The 20607-nt window shown below is 46.2% G+C and overlaps 1 protein-coding gene across 3 annotated transcripts in view; it reads left to right on the top strand.

Moving 5' to 3' along the window:
- Positions 1–12813, top strand: part of NOX5 (NADPH oxidase 5) — a 58638-nt gene extending 45825 nt beyond the window's left edge. The window contains exons 14-15 of one of the 3 annotated variants that reach the window (XR_014021843.1): positions 8714–8880; positions 10110–10247. Coding sequence is in view for 1 of the 3 variants with exons in the window: in XM_081293268.1 (XP_081149394.1) it covers positions 8714–8880; positions 10110–10241 (299 nt within the window). In the remaining 2 variants the exon portion in view is untranslated. Of the gene's footprint in view, positions 1–8713; positions 8881–10109 lie in introns of those variants that run through there. The other 2 variants (XM_081293268.1, XM_081293269.1) reach the window with 2 other exon arrangements.
- Positions 12814–20607: the final 7794 nt, after the last annotated feature.

Below are 20607 nucleotides of genomic sequence, written 5' to 3'. Positions count from 1 at the left end.
TTCTATGTTCTCTTGATTCAGTTTTGGCAGAGCATATGTTTCTAGAAACATATAAATTTATTCTACATTTTTCCAATTTATTGCAGTATAAATTTTATTTTTTTTTAGAAGAATCCTCAATAAAACAATTTTAAACATTTATTTTTAACTTTGATTGCACAAATTCATGAGATACAGTGTGACATTTCAATACCCATATACAATGTGTAATCAGGGTTAATTGACATATTTGTCACCTCACACACTGAAATCTTTGTGTTGGGAACACACAAAATCCTCTACTAGCTTATTTGAAATATTTAGTTAATTGTTGTCAACCGTAGCTATCCAACTGTGCTACATAAGCTAAAAAGTTGATCTCATATGAGCAGAGAATAGAATAGTGGCTACCAGAGCCTGGGAAGGGCAGGGATGGAGAATGGGCAACACATACAAAGGCAGTATAAATTTTAAAAATAGTTCCTAAAGTTTCTTTGGATTTCTGTTATGTCTGGAATTCTCCTTTTTGTTTGATTAGTTTGGATGAGGACTTATAAATCTTGTTTATCCTTTCAAAGAACCAACTCTTCATTGCATTGATCCTTTGTCTTGTTTCTTTATCCTCAATTTTATTGATTTGGGCTCTGATCTTAATTATTTCCTTCCTTCTATTGGTTTTTGAATTGGTTTGTTCTTGTTTTTCAGAGGCCTTCAGATGCATCATTAGATTGTTCTTTTGGGATCTCTCTGGTTTTCTTATATAGGCATTCATAGGTAAAAACTTTCCTTTTAGAATCACCTTTGTATTTTCCCAGAGAGTCTGGTATGTTGTAACAACATTCTTGCTTAATTTAAAAAATTTTAAAATTTCTCTCCTAATTTCTTCTATCACCCATTCATTCAAAATTGTATTGTTCAATCTCCAAGTGTTTTTATAGTTTCTGTAAGGTATTCTTGGTGTTCATTTCTACTTTCATTCCATTATAATCAGATAAGATGCAAGGAATTACATAAAACCTTTTTGTATTTGCTAAGATTTGCTCTGTAATCTAAAATATGGTCTATTTTGGAGAAATTTCCATGAGCTGTGAGAAGTGTATTTGGCTGTTGTTAGATGAAATATTACATAGATGTGTGTTAAGTCCATTTGATTAATAAATATTTTCGCGAGTCCAGAGAGTCTTTACTGAGTTTATGTCTGGATGACCTGTCTAATGGTGACAGAGATGTGTTGAAATCACCCAGTATCAGGATAATGGGATCTACCTTTGAGTAATTTGAGTAATGTCTGTTTTATGTAATTAGGTGCACCAACATTTGGGGCACAAATATTTACTCTCATTATAACATTTTATTGGATTATTCCCTTTACCTTTGTCATTTCTGATTAATTTTGGCTTGAAGTTTGCATTGTCAGATATGAGAGTAGCTAATCCTGCTTATTTTTAGGCTCCATTTTCATGGTACATCAATTTTCATCCTTTCATTTCCAGCCTTTGGCTCTCTCTGCCTATAAGGTGAGTCTCTTGAAAACAACATACAGTTGGTCCTTGCTTTTTAAATCCATTATGTAAGCCTATGTCTTTTAATTGAAGAGTTAAGACCATTTGCATACAATGTTATTCTTCCTGGTGTTTTTATTTATTTCTAATGTTTAATTTGATCCTGTTTCTCGTTTGTTTAGCCACTCTTCTCGTGAGATTTGTTGATTTGTCAACAATAGGGTTTGTTGTTGATTCTTCTCTGTGAAGTGTTTCTTTAAGTGTTTTCTGTAGTGCTGGCTTAATAGTCATGAATTCTTTTAGTTTTTGCTTAACTTGGAAAGTTTTTATTTCATTTTTGATCCTGAAGGATAGCTTTGCTGGATGTAGCAATGTTTGTTGACAGTTATTTTCTTTGAGGCCTTGGAATATATCATTCTAAGCCTATCTGTATTTTAGAGTTTGTGCTGAGAAATCAGAAGTAATCAAACATGACCTGATGTTTTTTCTCTAGAATTTTATCCTTATTTTTCATCTTGGACATTTTAATTATAATGTGTTGTGGAGAGGTTCCTTTTTGATCTTGTCTATTTTGAGTTCTGAATGCCTCCTATATTGGGATGTCCACCTCATTCTCAAGATTTGGAAATTTTTCTTTCTTATTTCCATGAACAGGTTATCCATGGTATTAGCCTATATCTCACAACACTCTTCAATTCTAGTGATTCTTAAATTTGTTCTCTTGATGTTATCTAAGAGTTCTTGTATATTTTGGTTATGGTTACTTATTTTCTTCTTTTTAATACTGTTTATATGTTCAAGGATGCCCACTTTCTGTTTAATCCTTTTCAATATCTCTAGTTACTTATTGAATTTCTCTTTCATATCCTGTAATGACTTCCCTAATTCATTCAATCATTTGTGTCTGTGTGTGCTCTATTCATTAATCATTTTTGTAATCATTGTAATTATTTTAAATTATTTGATATTTTATCCATTTCAATATCTGGAGTCAGTTGCTAGTGAACTATGAACTTTAGGAGGCATTTTATTACCTTGTAGTTTTCATATTTCTTGTCTTCTTGTGTTGGGTTTTGTATATCTGATGGGATGCACTTCTTTTCCACACTCCTGTGTGGACCTTTATAGGGCACAGCCTCCTCTTATCTTAGAGTGATCTAGATTTAGACCTCTCATAGGTGTGGTATCCACACCTTTTGTGTCAATTCTCTCTGTTTTTGCTACAGGAGTAGATATCCATGAGTGGAACCTGAGACCTCCTGCCATGTAGACATTTCTATTTAGAGTCTGGTTCTTGGTTTTAGGTTTTTGCCTCTTCTATTTTTTGTATTTAGGTATTGCAGAAATTTGATTGTGATTATTTTGTACGTGGATCAAGGTGAACTCTCTCTTGACAGTTTAGTTTGCAGCAGTCTATACCCTGTGAATTTGTAGTGTTCCTGTAAATTCTCAGCACATCACAGACAAGGGGAAACAAACAATAGAAATACCCAAATCAAACAATATACAGCATTAAAATAAATACCTGGTGCCTATAATGGCATCTACAATACTAATTTTTAAAAAAATAGAAAATAGTGGGAAGCAATTGCCAACAGCAAAAATAACAAAAAGCTGTGAATTAGATTTGATATTAAAGTAAACAATAAGTGTCAACTATGCCATACACAGTATCAACAACTGCAAATAAAAATGATAGAGCAGGAGTTATAAAACCCAAATAGTTCTAAAAGGTGGTAAAAATTCAGTTCATTAAGAAAAAACAAAAGATGATAGAAACATAAAAGAAAGTTTACACTATTCAGAATGTAAACAGAGAATGCAAAAGAGATGTGGCAAGTGGTGAATATAAAAGAGGAAGGATAGAGAAAAGTTGAAGATAGGAAGCAAGAGAATTTGGCAGGAGAGAAAGAGAAACAAAAGAAACAAGCAAATAAAGTCAAACTAAAATAAACAACCCCCCCAACCCTCAAAAGACAAGGAAAAGTAGATATCATAAAAAATGCTAAAGGACTGGGGCTCTAGTTCAGCAGTAGAGTGCTTGCCTAGCATGTGTGAGGCACTGGGTTCGATCCTCAGCACCACATAAAAATAAACAAATAAAATAAAGGCATTCTGTCCATCTACAACTACAATTTTTTAAATGCTAAAAATGAGAAAAATAAAAAATATGTATTTGTATATATATATATATATAATCTCCATAAACCAATCAGCACAGTAAGAATACACCATCACTACCACCACACACTGCCCCCTGCAAAAAAAAAAAAAAAAAAAAGGGAAAAAAGATTCTTGAGGGAAAAAAAAGGGGGGTCTTCACTAAAGTGGTGAAAACTGTCAATGAGGATGGGTAGACACTCCTTCTGCCCGACTATCATTTCCATTTTCTCTTGGACTTGCTGAGAAGCTATACTCCTGATTTCTTGAATCCTGAGCCACGGAGCAACTGGAAATGCAGTCTTCCTCAAATCTGCCATCTTGAATCCTCCAGAGCATGTCCCAATTTATTTTTGGTCAAAGGGAACTGAGGTTTTCAGAGAATGCCATGCAATCAAAAGGCAAATGCTAAAAGGAAAGGAAAGCCAGTCTCTTCATGTCACTAAAGGAATGACACCAGACAGGGATCCAAAGAAGTCCCTCCTAGGGAGCAGGGGAATCTCAGCTTGGGCTGAGTGGGTCATTGATCTCCACCATTGTCAAAAACAAGGCACAAGCAAATATTTATTAAAAGACAGCGAAACAAAGGTATACATGCCCCCAAGATAGGATGCAGATACTCCTTGCTTCTCAGAAAAGAGAAGACAGTATTGCACCCTGGGCTGAGCTCTCTTGCTATATATAGGACTTTCTCTATATAAAGGAAGAAAAGTGTAGGTTCACAGGCAAACTTTTGTTGTGAAAGTCAAATCCCATGTTCATCATTTGATATTTTCGGTTCAGAATGTTTCTTCCTGGTTAAGTAGCGTAGCCATAAATCAGTGTAGGTCTTTGAAGCTGGTCACATTTAAATCAATTATGTTTTCTTTCTGATTGATCTGGTACAAGCATATGCTGGAGGCTTTCTTCATCTAAAGAGACAAGCATGGCTGATCATGCTCATAGGTTGGGTCTTCTTCTACTAAGGACCTCTTTCTCTCTCTCCCTGGGAGTCCACCTACCTCAGTAATTATAAATGCTCAATAATAGTAGTAAAATTAGCCAAGCATAGTGGCATGCATTTGTAATCCCAGCAACTTTGGCTGAGGCAAGAGGAATGCAAATTTGAGGCCAGCTTCAGCAACCTACAAGACCCTGTCTCAAAATAAAGAATAAAAGAAGGGCTGGGGAGACACGGAGCTGGGAAAAAGAAGGCAGAAAAGAGGTGTGAGCAGAGCCAGAGCTAGAGCCAGAGCCAGGCGAAAAGGCTGAGCACAGAGCCACGGGGTGGGCCATGCAGCGTGGGCCCAGCAAGCCCTCTCATGACCCATGCCAGTGGGGACAGGCAGTGAGTAGCTCCTCCCCTGCAGCCCTGACAAACTCTAATCTGGCCTGCTAGTCAGGGGCCTGAGAGCAGATCCCAAATCAGGCTTTGCTCAGCCTCTGACAAGGGCTAGACCTTTGGAAGGCGCCTTCAACAGCAGGACCAGGTGGGCCATAATGCCTAAAAACTTCACAACCATTCCTGCAGCCAAACCCAAGTGGGCCAAGACCTCCGAGAAATGCACAGACTACCCCAAGTGTTCAGATATAACTGTGGCTGCTGTTCAGACCAAGAAGAACCACTCTGGTTCCTGGCACCAATCTACCCATACAGAGGTATATCAAGAGCCACTACAAGGTGGGTGAGAATGCCAACTCCCAGATCAAGTTGTGCATCAAGCACCTGATGCCTCCAGTGTCCTTAAGCAAACCAAAGGGATGGGTGCCTCAGGGTCCTTCCATCTGGCCAAGAGCGAAGACCCCGGGATGTCAGTAGCCTTCAGGAAGACCAAGAAGGTGGCCACACCAAAGAAGGCATTCAAACCCCAAGGAAGAAGCCCAAAGCCACCTCAGTCATGAAGGCCAACAGGAAGCCAGCTGCCACACCAAGAAACCCAAAACCCAAGATTGTCAAAGCCATGCCAGTCAGGGTATCCTATAAGGACTTTTTGTTGCTGTTCCCTCTGTACCAGAAGGCCAAACCAATGAAGCCCAAAGCCAAGTCTGGTGCCACAAGGGCCAGCCAAGATAAGAGTGCCAAGAGGAGACACTGTGGCCTTTTATTGTGGACACTCCTTCCTCCTCATGTTCTATAAACACTTTGCTTCTTTCTTTTCTCTCCATCCTTTGCCCCATTCTATCCTGACGTTTCATGAGACAGAATTTGGATTCCTCAGAGACTGTGGAATAATTCCTTTTTCCTTAACCAGCTGAGCAAGGACAGCAACAACAAATCTCATCTGTGTGATAATGAGGATGTGATAATGTTTCGTTTTGTTGATTTACTGGTAATCTTCCCATGGGGCTAGGGATTTGGGGGTTTGTGTGTGTTGTTGGGTGATTTGTTTGCTATGAACGTAGACATGGGGGAGGAGAGAACAGGCGAGGCAGTTTGTTCTGGCTAGAGGAGAGGCAGCCCAGGAACTGTAAGGGTTGTAGGAGTGTCTTTAAGTCAGGGGCCCCTTTTGAGAGTTTCAGAACCTTTGCTGGTGGGGAAGGGGAGGCAGCTGCTGGCAGCAAAAGAAGGAGGTAGGAAAACCCTTCTGGGCTGACCTCCCAATGGGAGTAGTGGTGGTGGCCAGCGGGTGAAGGCCCAGTTTCCTTCTCACTTCCATCAGTCTGCCCTGTAGCCTCTGTATTGTCTTATGGAAGGTGAGGAGGGCATCCACATGACAGCTGGATGGGAGTAATTAAAGCTTCTCCTAGTTAGCTAGGAACTAGCTGTTGGGGTGTCTTTGTGACAGAGTCTCCTGTTACATGCAGGAAGGATGAGGAATTGGTCAGCCAGGTGCTCTGTGGAAACTTGAGTTTTTCTACATAATCAATTAATTGTATCCTATAAGGACTTTTTGTTGCTGTTCCCTCTGTACAAGACGTGGCTTTGCTTGGTCTGTGGGGCTCTATCCCCACCACGAGCCACATAAAACCCCCTGACCTCTCTTTACTTCTTTTTATGAGTAGTGGTAGATGGGGAGGGGGAAGGGCAGGGAGAAGACAGTAAGACGTACTGCAGCAAATTTTGAATTTGCTAAGTAGTTGGGAGCGCTAGGTCTGTGTGCTTCTCTGTATACAGACATATGCCTGTCTAGGGCCAGTGCTTAATGTTTCACACTGAGAGCTGGGAGAAAAACACAGTACAGATTTTCTCTTATTTTTAATGAAATAGGAACATCACACATTTGCACATCCCTCTGCTTTTTTAAAAACAAGCATTATTTGTGCCAGGAAAAAATTCACTGTTGTTATAATTTTAAAACTTTAAAAAAAATTGGAGAAGGGGGGCAGGGGAGGCTGGGGATGCAGCTCCATGGAAAATGCCCTAAGTTTAATCACTACCTCAAAAAAATTGGAAGTCTTTCATGGTTATATAATGAAAGACAGAGTGAGTGGTGCCATAAATAATGAGACCAAGCTCCTGCTACTAAACATTTTATTTATTCCTAATTCTCCCCTATCTCAGATATATCTAAAATTAATATATTAGTGTACATGTTTTTTTTTCTTCCTTCTTTTAGATGATTTCTTAGGAAATGGGAAGCCAGTCTTAAACATAGCTGCTTGGAGGGGGTGAGACACACTCCCCTCACACACACTAGGGACGCTCCCTTATGCGTCCCCCCAGGGAAGCTCTCTTTTCCCTTATGCCACCAAGTCTCCTCTCTCCTCTCCCCCTCTGACTCTGAGGGGCAGGTGTAAGAAGGGTCAGCGTCCTCTCAGCAGGCCACCCCTGAAAATGCATCTCCCCCCTTGCAGGCCACCTAGCACTATTAAGAGTTAAGTGACACGTGAAACAAATGTGCTGTGCCTCCTAGGCCCGTTTCCATTTGGACAGTGGCAGAGACCTTAAGCTGATGGAAACCAGGCTAATGGTGGCACAAGAAACAACAGAGAGCAAGCTGGGATGGCATGCATTCTTTCATGGAGGCATGGGGTGGGGGAGGGGAAGGACGGGGTGACTGTCAGCTCATGAATGCTTCTTCCAGTATCCTCTTAGGGCCCTGTAATCTCTGGCTTGAATGAGCCCTAGAGCTGTGCTCACAATCTTTTTCTCACGATGGCACACACAGAAAACAGTAACATTTGTGTCACAACCCAGGAAACAGGAAGCAGCTTGAACACAAGTTTTTGAGTTTTTCTACATAATCGATTAATTGTATCCTGGGAGGACTTATCCACCTGGGAGCTCCAGTTGCCCTGAGGCCTGAATGAACAATATCTCAGCACCCTGGGCTCTTTCAGCTCCAAAGTGTGTCTGTGCTGGTCTAATGGGTCTCCCCGACGCCGGTCAACTTCCTGTCCCTTCAGCCCTCTGACACCACTTCCCAAAGAGCTGTTTTCACCCTGTGGCGCTCCGCCCAGATACCCTTGACCTTCCCACGTTTCCCAGCTGAACATTCAAGACCTTCAGATTCTGGCATCTGCATTTCTAGTCCCATCTCCTCTGCCCCAGCCAGCCACTCACAGGTGTCCCCCAGTTTCACGTTCGCTCCAGCCCCTTGTCCTTGCTCATGCTGTTCCCCCTTTGGAATATGCCTTCCTTTGACCTTCCTTCTGAACCTTGCCCCTCTCCCAAGACCTGACCCAGTCTGTGCCCCTTCCTGGAAGCAGCTCTCTCAGCCACAGTCCTTCCCTGGACATCAGTAGTATTTTCCGTGTGAGCCATCACTCAACCCAAGTCACCTTTTCATGTGTGTGTGACTTGTGTCCCCAGGCAGACTGAGGGGAGACATGAGAATGCACTGGAGCTCTGGAGCCCAAAGACTGTTCTGGGGTTTATTTTCCCTTCTGTCAAAGTAAGGTCTAGTTCCTGGAGTATGAGGCCAGGGGTGTTCACCATGCACATAGAGGCCCAGCTCAAGCCACGGGCCATTTTCTCTCTCTACAGCATCAGTCACGAGGCAAGTCCTGGGCAAACATGGTTGGCTGAAGGTGTGAGTTCCTCTACCTCTTGGTGTCCCGCCAAGCCCCAGGGTGCAGTAGTGGCCAGCATCCTGCCCTGTCCCCAACACAGGTGCTAGCCATTTGGTACCACTCTCTTCTGTCACCTGCAGACCACTTCCTGGAGCTGCACATGTACATGACTTCTGCACTAGGCAAGAATGACATGAAGGCCATTGGCCTGCAGATGGCCCTCGACCTCCTGGCCAAGAAGGAGAAGAAGGACTCTATTACAGGTCTCCAGACACGCACCCAGCCTGGGCGGCCCGACTGGAGCAAGGTAAAGGCTAGCTGGAACCCCACAGTGGGCAGGGGCCAGTGAGGCTGAGAGTCTGAGGCAGCAGCAGGGAGATCAGGGTCAAGCAGCCAGGGGCGAAGTAGGAAGTTCGCATCCAAGTTCAGAGGAGGTGTCCAGGCAGGAGTGGTAGTCAGGGAACCCACGCTCTGCTCCGTCACTCGCTCACTTTGTGCCTCCCTGTTTCCCCATCTGGTTAAGAGGAAGTTGGTCTACCTGCCCTCAATGGCCTCTCCAGCCTTGAGTCCCTATGGACCAAAGCCAGAAAGCCCAGGTGGTCAGGGTCCTGGGGAAACATTAAGTCTTATTCATCTCCTGTTGCAAATGGGGAAACTGAGGCCCATGGGCAAGAAGTGGTTTGTGATCTTTCCATTTTACTTCTCAGATTGTTTTTATTATTATTACTATTAAATGTTATATATTATTATTAATTATTATTTTCTTCCCTGAAAAATTGGGGCACAGTCTTTGCAGGCAGTGGCCCACAGCACAGCTTTGAAAACTGCTGTAGATGCTCTGAGGCAGGGTCATGAGGGCTAAGGGACAGTACATGGGAGTGGTACACAGATGTCAAAGGGGCCCTTCTTCAAAAGGCAATTCATAAACACAATTTGGGGTAAAAAAGGGTCCTTACCAGGGGGAAAATAAAAGATGGTGGAATGAGAGGGACATCATCGCCCTAGGTACATGTATGACTGCTCATAAGATGTGACACTACATCATGTACAACCAGAGAAATGAAGAGTTCTGCTGCAATTGTGTACAATCAACTAAAATGCATTCTGCTGTCATATATACCTATATGACATATACCTATATAAATAAATAAATTAACTCATTAATAATAATAAAAAAGAAAGCGGCATCTAGATCATAGCACATGGCCCAGGGGCTCCCGAGCAGCTGCACACAGCCTCTCGTTGCCAAAGCTGCATCAATTTGACTGTATTTTTCCCACAGAAGGGGGTTCTCAAGTGGAGGGCCTTGGTTTTACTTATTTCTAGCCCTAACTCACTTCTGGGCCATGTTACAAGTTGAGCAAGTGATTGAGTGGCCGGGTGGTGGACTCCACTGTGAGCCCAGCAGCTGTGCCACCGATGTTCCTCAAGCTCCTGGGTCAAATGGGGCCGCTCCTTGCTGCCTCCAGGTGGGGGCAGCACTGGTCTCTGATCCCAGCCCCACCTCTCCTGCTCTCTCCAACCCTCTGACTCCAGGTGTTCCAGAAAGTGGCTGCTGCAAAGAAGGGCAAGGTGCAGGTCTTCTTCTGTGGCTCCCCAGCTCTGGCCAAGGTGCTGAAGGGCCACTGTGAGCAGTTTGGCTTCAGGTTCTTCCAAGAGAACTTCTAGCTGCCGCTCTCTGTGAGGCTGTGCCCCAAATCCACTCCATCACTGGCTTTGTCATGGGGGTATAAGTGCCCCTGTGTGGACCAGCCTCGGACCACCCACCCAGCAGGACAAAGCCCCGGGACCACTGAATCCTGATTAACACAAAGCAGGGGGGCCCCAAGGGGCAGACCCCAGAACCCATCTGCTGTGCATTCTGGGATTGCATGAGGCTGAGGAGATGAGGCTGGAGGCTGGGGTCATGGGGAGGCAGGAGGGGACCTCAGGACAGCTGCTCCTCCAAAAGTCCTCTGAGGGAGACTTCTGCCTCCCATAGTGATCCCCAGCCTATCTACTCAGCCACAACATCTCGTTATGCAATTTTCAAACATACAGAAAGTTGAAAGGATTGTGCAGTGCACTGTGCAACCCACCTTCTGACTCCTTGGTTACCATTTTGCTGTGTTTGCTTTATCATGTATGACCTGTCAGTCCCTCCCTCTACCCATCCCCCAATTTGTCTCCTTCTTCCGATGTATTTCACAGTAAGGTACAGATATTGACATACTTTGCCACTCAGAGAAACTTAAAATGCAGATTCCTTGGTCCCACACCCAGAAGTTGTAATCTCAAAGGTCTGGGAATGAAACCTGGAACATGTATCTTCCTAGAATCCAGTCCCACGGGGAGAGTAGGAGAGTATATTTCCCCACCTCTCTGAATCTTTGCCTTTCCCCCTCGTTCCCTCCCCCTTCCTCTCTCTCCTGGCATGTGCCTCAGTGTCCCTCCTTGCCGCACACTCTGGCCCCTCTCTTCTCTCTGACCACTGACCATTAGAGAGGGAAGATGGAGACACCCTCCTGTGTGCCTCTGTGGGATCATGAAGCAGATGGGGACACAGAGCGCTCAGCTCAGCCACCCTAGCTGTGCGGCCATGGCAACCTCTCCATGTCTGTTTCTTCCTCCATGAAATGAGCTGATGACATGTGCAGGTCACAGCTGTGACGGTGAAGGTGGACTGGGAGTGAGCCTGGCTGGAGACCTTTGCTGGGGCCTTTCCACCAGGTCATGCTGCGTTACCTGCAAGCCTGGGCGGGCACCTGACTGACAGACCAATCTCAGACCTCGGCTTTGCTGTCCTGAGGCCACACACGGTTTGAACCCATTTCCTTCTGTGAAGTCTGCTCTGGCCCTCTGCACCAGGCCTGGGAAGGCTGAAAGGAAACCCTGTCACTATCTGGGACTCAGAAGTATTTGAAAGAGAGTGGCCCAACTTGAGACTGGAACATGTAGAGGATGTACCAAAGTCATTTGAAGTCTTGGCAGCATCACTTTAACACAGAATTACACACACACACACACACACACACACCACTGTTTTATATTTTGTCCTGTCTCAGAACACACTTGAGCTGCAGAACTCAGTCATTTTCTCTCTTAGAGCAGATTTCCACTTGGCAAAAACACACATATGCACACAGCCAGCTGTTTGAGTACTTTTTTTTTTTTTGGTAGTGGTGGGAGCAGGTGGAAGAACCTTAAACAAGATTGTAAATTCCCTTAGCCCAGTGATGATGTGCCTGTGTTCTGTATTCTTTCCAGCCAGACTCCAGTTGCCCACGAGGGGGCGCTGCAGAATCAAAGATCTCAGGAGGGTCTGTTGTGCAGGAAAGGGAGACTGGTTCCTGTGAGGAAATCAAAGGAAACAGCAGGAAGGACCCCACCCCACTGCAAAGCTCCCCTCTCAGGACAACGCCTCTAGGCTCAGTCTCAGGCAGCACCGTGAAGTCAGTAGAGAGAGTTCATTTTCAAGATCAGTTTCTGCCGCTGCTGGCACCTCACTCAGTCCCTGCCTCCCCCCCCCCACCCCCACCACCCCCTTCCACCTGCTCCTGCTGTTCAGTTCTGTGCTTTCCTCTTTTCTCCTCCCAACAGAGTGTCCACCTGCAAGGTTGAGTGGAGTTGAACAGGTCTGGCTTGGGGACAACTCATACATAGGTCCAGGCTCTGCCCTCAGTGAACATATGAACTTAGGTGGCAAGTTCAAATATACCAGTGGCCAGCAGGCTGAGCGTGTCCACCTGGATGTTTCCCAGGTGACCAGAAGGGTGCCATCCCGGTGTCAACAAGAAACAAATGCATCCTTATAGCCAACTGACTTTTCTTCTTTCAGCCAGATGTCAGCAATGCTGAGACACATCTGGGCCCAAGATAGATAAGGTTGACACAAGAGAGGAGGGAGGGAGCACCAACTAACTGCAGGTAAAGGGAGGCATATGGAAGGGCACACCTGACCTCCTCCATCAGGCTGAGAGCTCCCGGAGGTCAGGCCTATGGCCCCCAAATCAAGCACAAGGGAGAATGAATGGGCCTGAAGTGGGTGTCAGTTCCCATCAGGGCAAGGGAGGGCTGAGATGGAATTGTCTTCTGCATCTAATTGTCATTTGTAATTTGGGGAACAAAAGTGCACACACAAGCTGCCTGAATGTCTTTGCCAGCTGTTCTGCTGTGACCACACTCTGACAGCCAGGAAAGTTTTAGAGAAACAAATGATTAGCTGGACCTGCCCCTCCGGGCCCAGCACAAGTGCAGTCTATTAATACACTGAGAGCCTGGGGCATTTGTGGGAGGGGAGGGGGACATGGGCCATATTGCAAAATGTCACCAGCTTTGTAGACAAGGTCCAGAGTAGGGAGAGATTAGAGGCACCAGCTGAGGCTGGCTCTGGGCAAAACCTTACATGTACGCAGTGGAAAAGCCACTGCTTTCGGGAAGTCGGAGCACGGCTTCTACTTTTGCTAGTGCCGCAGACTGCTGCGCGACCTTGGATATATCATTTGGCCTCTCTGAGCTCTCGCTTTTTTGTCTATGAAGTGAACACATTAAGGACACATGTGTTTAAATGCTTGTACATGCATAGGCATCCCTAAAAGGACACAAAAATACTTCTTTTGCTCTGTGGGGTGGGAGTGGAGAGACAGGAAGGAAAGGACTTTTACTTTTGATTTTTGTTTTGTTTTACTTTTACCCTTCTATGAAGTTTGAGGTTTTTATGATAAGGGTATGTTGTTTTAATTTTGAAAAGAAACCTCAAATAGAATGTCATGTAAAAGCAAAAAAAAAAGTATCAAGAATTTGATCTGATCCTATGCATACAATGAAAAATAAATAATGTATATGTATCATGTGGGAATAAAAGAAATGCACGGAAAAGAGGGTTAGAAGGATGGAGCAGTCACTGTGGGAACTTTGGGGGAGTTTGTGAAGTCCCCTTACCTTGCTCATGTACTGGTGTATTACCTGTATAATGTTCCCAATGTATACATTTTATATCAGACACTTCATGTACCACTCATGTGTTATTATACTTTTTTTTTTTTTACTTATGTACTTATGAATGGGTTATGTCATTTTTTAGAAGAATAAAACAAAAGGCAGAGCTTGCCTGCAATGTCATCTATGACCCTTAGCATTAAATCTCAAGTGGAAGCATTCCAGGTATTTGCCAAGGGGAGGCCCCTCTGGTGGAGGGTCAGTCCCCCTGGACACAATGCCCCTATTCAATATGCAAAGCTGCCCGCTTTAAATGGTCTAAGTATTAAAACAAAAGACCCCATGAAGGCCTGAGGCTGCTTCAGAAGGACAGAAGAGGCCAGGGGCATTGAGGGGTAACTGTGCCAACCAGCCTCCCCACGGTCCAGACTCCTGGCGCTCTGCCTGCACTAAACAAGTACCAACGCCGAACAGCCTCCCTGACCCGTGGATTCTGCTTTTTATGATCTGTCTTCACAATATGATGACTCTCTCCTTTTAAAAATAAGATTACTTTTTAAAATACACTTATTTTATGAGGAAATCCATCCAAGGGGGACAAATACTTGAGATGAAGAACAGAGATGACTGGAAGGGAACGTGATCTCAGGAAGTTCCCAGCCTCCCAACCTCCAGCCAGCAGGGACCCATCTGGGCTGCCCCGTCCTACCCAGGGACAAAGAGCACCATCCTTAAACATCCTAGTTGGTGAGCATAGCCTGCTAGACAAAGGAGAAGGAAGACCGAGAAGGAAGGAAGAAAGGAAGGAAAGAAGGAGGGAAGGAATGAAGGAAGAAAGGATAAATATACCAGGGATAAATGGTACACTTCTGGGGGGAAAAAAATCTCAGAATCACCCAACTGTGGCTTGGATGATACAAATTAAACTTGTCTTTAAATATAACCCTGAAGAACATTCAAGAGAAGTGAATGGCTTGTCTTTGTCCCAGTGATTGGAACTGCAGCACCACCCACCAGGTGGTGAGTGTCATGAATGTCTCCACTGGGAAGATCCCCTGTTCAGCTGGTGGCCCCAGGTGGTGACCTTGACTCCTGTCTTCTCCCGTATCCTCCTCCTCCTGCCAGTCATCAAGCCCCGTCAATATGACATGCTAAGTGCTTCTCAGACCTAGTCACTTCCCCATTGGTCCTGCCTTGGCTTGCTCCTGCCGTAGTTTGGTCCTTAACTGGTTTGGGCTTGGAATATGGCTACAGCCTACTAGCTGGGCCCCCCTGTCTCCAGGGCCTTGCAGCTCTAATCTGTCCTACACTGTTGTGGGTCTGATCACACATCTTCCTGTTGGTGGCTCACCTCCTGTAATCATCCAATTCCTATGTCTGCCACACAAACCCTCCCCACTAAGCATTTGATCAAGATCTACTATTTTAATAACCTGTGTTATTACCTGGCCTTTGCCTGCCTCTCATGTCTTGCCAAAGCCCATCTTGCTCTTCCTGTTCTAAGTAACATCCCCAAGGGTCTCCCTCATTTCACACCTTCAAGCCTCTGTCTCTGCAGAACCTGACATCTGGAGCATCCTTACCCACCACCAGATGGAGATTTCACAACATCATTATCTGTAAAGACTTGCTTGCAGCCAGGTGCAGTGATTCACAGCTGCCTTACCTGTAATCCCAACAACCCAGGATGGGGGGTGGTACTGAGACAGGAGGATCACTAGTTCAAAGCCAGCCTCAGCAACCTCGAGGTACAAAGAACTTAGTGAAACCCTGTCTCTGAATAAAATACAAAATAGGGCTGGGGATGTGGCTCAGTGGCCGAGTGCCCCTGAGTTCAATCTCTGATACCCTCCCTCAAAAACAAACAAACAAACAAAAACACCGTTTGCCATCTCTCCCATTGTCCAATAACCCACCTGCTCCCACAGTCCTGTGGAGGGAGTGGTATCGTGCTGACCTCTTAACTTGCCCGTGAACTCCCTGAGGGCAGGCATCTTATTCATCTTTGTCTCCCCAGTGCCTGGTGATCAACAAAAGTGTTGGTGAGCTAATGTGATTGCCTTGAACCTCCATCCCTTTCTGCCCCCACCTTCTCTGTGGCTCCACTTTTAGGGTGAGAGAGATTCCACCATCCCTGCACCAGGCAGGCCCAGTATTACAGGGTAGAGGAGGCAGCTGCCTTACCTGCCCCCCACCTCCCCGATGGCCCACACTTGCTTTCTTTACCAGAGATGAGGTTTCATTTGCAAATCTGACTGGCACTCCACCTTAAAGTCCCCAGACAAGGAAGGCTGGTGATAGCTCTCTCCAGCTCCCACCCTGAAAAACAAGGGAGTGAGGCTGATGGTCCCCCACTTCCTCTGTGTCACCTCCTCCTCCTCTTCCTTGTTCGGCTCTTTCTTCTTCTAACTCAAAGGAGCCGGATGACTTAGAAAGAGCAAATGAATAGGGAATAGGGAAAGCAAAAAGAGAGAGAAAAAAGACAGAGAGAGTGATTGTGCCAAGTTATTATTCAAAGGAGCTCTCTGGGACCAGGAGCAATAGCAGTCCCATCAATCACCCAGCAGAGCTCTGAGGCAGGTGAGTGCTGTGGCGTGTGGGATCTGTGGATAGCCATGCATGTGAGCAACCTGTCCAGGAGCCTGGGGCCCTCTGCCAACCACCACAGAGGAGGGAGGCCAGAGAGACTCCATAAAAGGACAGGTAGCCCAAAGGCTGGAGATAAGGCTCACTGACCTGCCTTTTTCCACCTGCTGGAGCCAAATGTAAGAAAGAGAGAGATGTGGTCTGAAGGGGCCTAGGGCTGGTTTGTTCCAAGGCTTTGTTGCCTGGACTACCTCATCTGACCAGATGGTGGCCCAAGATGCACTCAGGCCTGCATCCCAGGCCTCGGCCCAGCAAGTGCTTTTTAAACGATGAATGACAAAATTATTACAGCACATTGCTTTCTTCCTGTTTTTGTTTTTATTATGTACTTTAAACCTTAGTTTATTGTAATTTTATGTGTAGACATGTCCCTGCTCATTAAATTGTAATTACAATCATCTTGGGGTGAGAACTAGATCTAATTTCTTTTGATTCACAAGTCCTTTGCAGAAGAGGCCCTTGCAAAATAAGCATGGAGCCAAGCAGGCCAGACAGAGGGGCAGAGTTTCGTCAGTGGCTTTGAGTGCCACATTTTATTTCCCCATATGGGGGACTATGAACTGGGGTGTGTGTTCCTCGGTGTGAGTGTCTGGGTTTGGGGTGCAGGTGGGGACCTGGATGAGTGCAAACTACCTAGAATTGGGCACAGGGAAGGGTCAATAAATCCTAATCATCCTCTTGGCACTGGGGTGGGGGTTGGTTAGGTGGGGTCAAAGCCATGCCTAGTCCCCCACCTGTCACAATCCTTGATCAATGTTAATTCAAGGATAATGGCGATTAAAGAATTTCCCAGGTGTTAGGACTTTTCTACCTCACCCCTTTTCAGCAGGGAGGTCACAGTGGATCCCCCACAGCCCCATGGTGACCAAAGCATATTTTGGGGTTTCATCAATGCCCTCCCCACCCAGGAGAACCACCTCACTCTGTGCGATCAGCAAAGGCAGCTTCCAGGAGCAGGGAGGGCCCCAGGGCACAGCGACAGCCCCCTCCCCGTGTCCAAGCACTGCTGATCCTGGCTGCCAGAGGCAGGAGGGGATTGGAGCAGCCCTCCAGTTGGTCAGCGTGGCACTGTGAATTGGGGGGATAATGTGTATTCTTCTCTCCTGACTGCTGCTGAAACCTCCTGCCTGTTTATCAATCTGAGCCATGTTTCCAGGCCCTCTGGTTGCTGGCTCTCCTCCTCTTCTTCAGAAGAGAACAAGGAAAAGTACCTGAGGGATTTCAGCTCTGCTGATGAGGACAAGATAGTGATATGAGCAGGAAATGAGTTGGCTTTCGGGGCAGAAAGGAGAAGGCCTCAAAATCACCGGCTCCCCAGAGCCCACTGAGGCTGTAGAGGAAAACCCCCTCTCCATGCTGCCCTCCCGTTCCCCCCACAAACCTCTCTCAAATCAGGTGGGTTCGCCATGAGAGAGCCATTCACTCATCCAGGCTCCCCACAAACATTGGTGATGGGCCAAGCAGCAAGGATGCCCCATGAGGCATAGAGCAAGGGAGAAACACGGGGGCCTGTTATGGTTCAGATGTGAGCGTCCTTCAAAAGCTCACCTGTGAGACAATGCAAAGTTTGGAGGAACAATGATTGGGTCACCCTAATCAGTTAATTAATTGAGTGGTGAGTGGGGCACGTGGGGTGTGGCTGGAGGAAGTGGCTCATTGGGGCCGTGGCTATGGGATATATATTTTGTGTCTGGAAAGTGGAGTGTCTCTCTCTCTCTGTAGGCATCTGATCACCATGTGAATGGCTTCCTTCCACCACACTCTGCCATGATGTTCTGCCTCACCTTGAGCCCCCAAGGAATGGAGCTGGCCTTCTATGGACTAAGACCCTGAAGCTGTGAGCCCCTGAATAAACTGTTCCTCCTCTACAGTTGTTCTGGCCCGGGTCTTTCCATCACAGCATGAGAGGAGCTGACTAAAACAGGCCCATGGTGCCAATACTTGATGCAGATGCCAGCGCAGTGCCTCATTCGAAGGAAGCAGGAGTCAAGGGTGGGGAGGGGTCAGAGAATTGGGACTTTCCAACAGGGAAGCAGAGTGGGGGAGGCAAGGTTGTGCACACAGGCCCTGGCTTGTTCAGGGCACTGAGGCACATTGGGGCAGGGGCTGAAGCCAGGGGAGGAGATAGCTGGGAAGGGAATATGGCGTGGGCAGTTCTGACTCTAACCTGAAGCAATGGAGAAGCCACTTAGAGCTTTTCAAACAAGGGCATGTCTGGTCCCATCAGCTGTGGCAGGGAGGGAGATGTGCCTGGAGCTGGCCCCCACAGGGCTGTGCAGGTTCCCCAGGAGGGCTGTGGGCAGGAAAGGCAGGGAATGTGCCTGTTAGGACTGTCTGGATGGTGCCTTTATTTGATACCCATTCCCGCCAAATCCCTCTCCACAGTCTCCTGGGCACAGATTGTCTCAGGTCTACATGTCATCTCTTGTCAGTCTTCATTCACTTCCAGACATCCATCCCCTGAGGCTGGATCCTGTCTATGTCCTTCACAGGTCCTTATAGAGCACTGGAAGAGACCTTAGCAAACAGGAGGCACTTGCTAGAGAATTGTTTTTGATACTGGGGATTTAACCCAGGGGCACCTTACCACAGAGCCACATCCCCAGCCATTTTCTTTTTCTCTCTCTCTCTTTTTTTTTTTTTTTTTTACTTATTATTTTGAGACAGGGTCTAAGTTGCTTAGTGCCTTACTAAGTTGCCAGGACTGGCTTTCTACTTGAGATCTTGCTGCCTCAGCCTCCTGATCACTGGGATCACAGGTGTGCGCCACTGTACCCTACTTCACTAAGCACTTTTTGTCTCATCCGGGACTGTATCTAATGCTTTTTTTTTTTTTTAACAATTGATTTAATATTCCCAATGGAATATTTTCCCATGGAACATTTCCTCTTGCCAGTGTCTCACCCCATAATCAGAGGCAGCCAGTCCACCTGACCACCTGCCCAATCTCCACCTGCTTCTCCCTTGCAAACTGACCTCTGACTTGGTCCGGGGAGCCCCAGGTGATAATAGTGACCAGATAAACTAATCACAAACATGTTAATACAGCCACGTGCCCAGTTCTCCCTAGCAATGACAAATAAGGGAGTATTTGCTGGGGGACATAGGAAGGCTTTGACTCTCTTTGTGCAAGGAACAGGTGAGGTTGGGGGCCACCTCCTTCTGCTTCCTGTCTTGACTGAGACCTCTAGCCTACCTGAGACATCCTATCACCAGGACACAGAATCCCTGGGCATTCAGGGACCTGCCCTAATTGGTGCAGTCTTCTTGCTCTCCGAGGGCAGGAAGTTTGCTTTTCTCCCTGTTGGGTCCGTAGCTCCTAAAACAGTCCCTAGCACGAGGTCACCACCCAACAGTTCTCTGTGGACTAAGGGAATGTCAATCTACATTGTTTGGGTCCCTGTTACAATAAAACATGTTCCTAACTCACCAATTCTAAAAAACTCAACAGTGTTTGCTGAGATGATAGATGCAATGAGCTGAGTGGGACCATGAATTAAGGCACTGCTCTAAAATGTGACAGCCATGCTGTCATGAGCCACCTGGCTCTCTGATTAGACTTTCTCTGCCTAGAGCTGGGACCCTTGTCCCATCCCACTCCAACTTGCCCTTTACCCTGCTCCTCAGGGGAATGCCCAGCTGCTCCTTTTCTTCCAAGTTCAAGTTCCTTAGTTCTGGCCTCACCTTCTGGCCTTGCCTTGACTCCTAGGGTCAAGGAGCTCAGCAGAACCCAGGTCTTCTCAGATAGGAGAGCTTCAAAACTCCACCAAACACCAGGAGGGGAGAGAAGCACAGAGGAGGAAACTTGAAAGTCACTCCCTGCCATATGGCTGCCATATCCCTGATGTGAGCCATTAACCTGCTAATTGCCAACCAATTAGCTCTGATTTCAGCTGCTGCTTCCACAGCCTTTTATGTCTCTGCTCCTCATCAGCCACAAGGAGGGGCCCTGACACCCTCCTCATCCCTCAGCTGTCCTTGGAGGAGGCAAACAAGGGCGTTCTATAAACAGGTTGTGTACATCTTCCTGAGCTCACCAGTGGGTGCCAAAGAGGAGTCCTCAAAGACTCTACAATCATGGGCATTTAGAACTCTGCTGTGAAGGGATTGTCTGCCATTAGCAAGTTATATTTCCACTAGATGGGATCACGAACTAACTGACTTTCCTAAGGTCCCCACTGCAGACCTAGAACCTAGTATGGCAAGCTCCGCTTTGAGCCCCACTATTTTTATATCCAACTAATATCCCACTTGAAATGTCTCATCACCTCTCCACATGCTCCTCATTTTCTTGCTATGATGCTATAATACTTCCCCATTCTCTGAAATGTCACCTGCCCTTTGCTTCTAGATCTTCCCTTCCTCCTTCCTCCCTCCCTCCCCCTTTTACTCCCTCCTTCCCTTCCTTCCCCCTCTTCTTCCCTCCCTCCCTCCCTCCCTCCCTCCTTTCCTTCCTTCTTTCCCTTCTTTC

Source organism: Spermophilus citellus (assembly GCF_964194105.1).
Source record: "Spermophilus citellus genome assembly, chromosome: 4".
NCBI lineage: Eukaryota > Metazoa > Chordata > Mammalia > Rodentia > Sciuridae > Spermophilus > Spermophilus citellus.
This window is presented reverse-complemented; position numbering and strand designations above follow the sequence as displayed.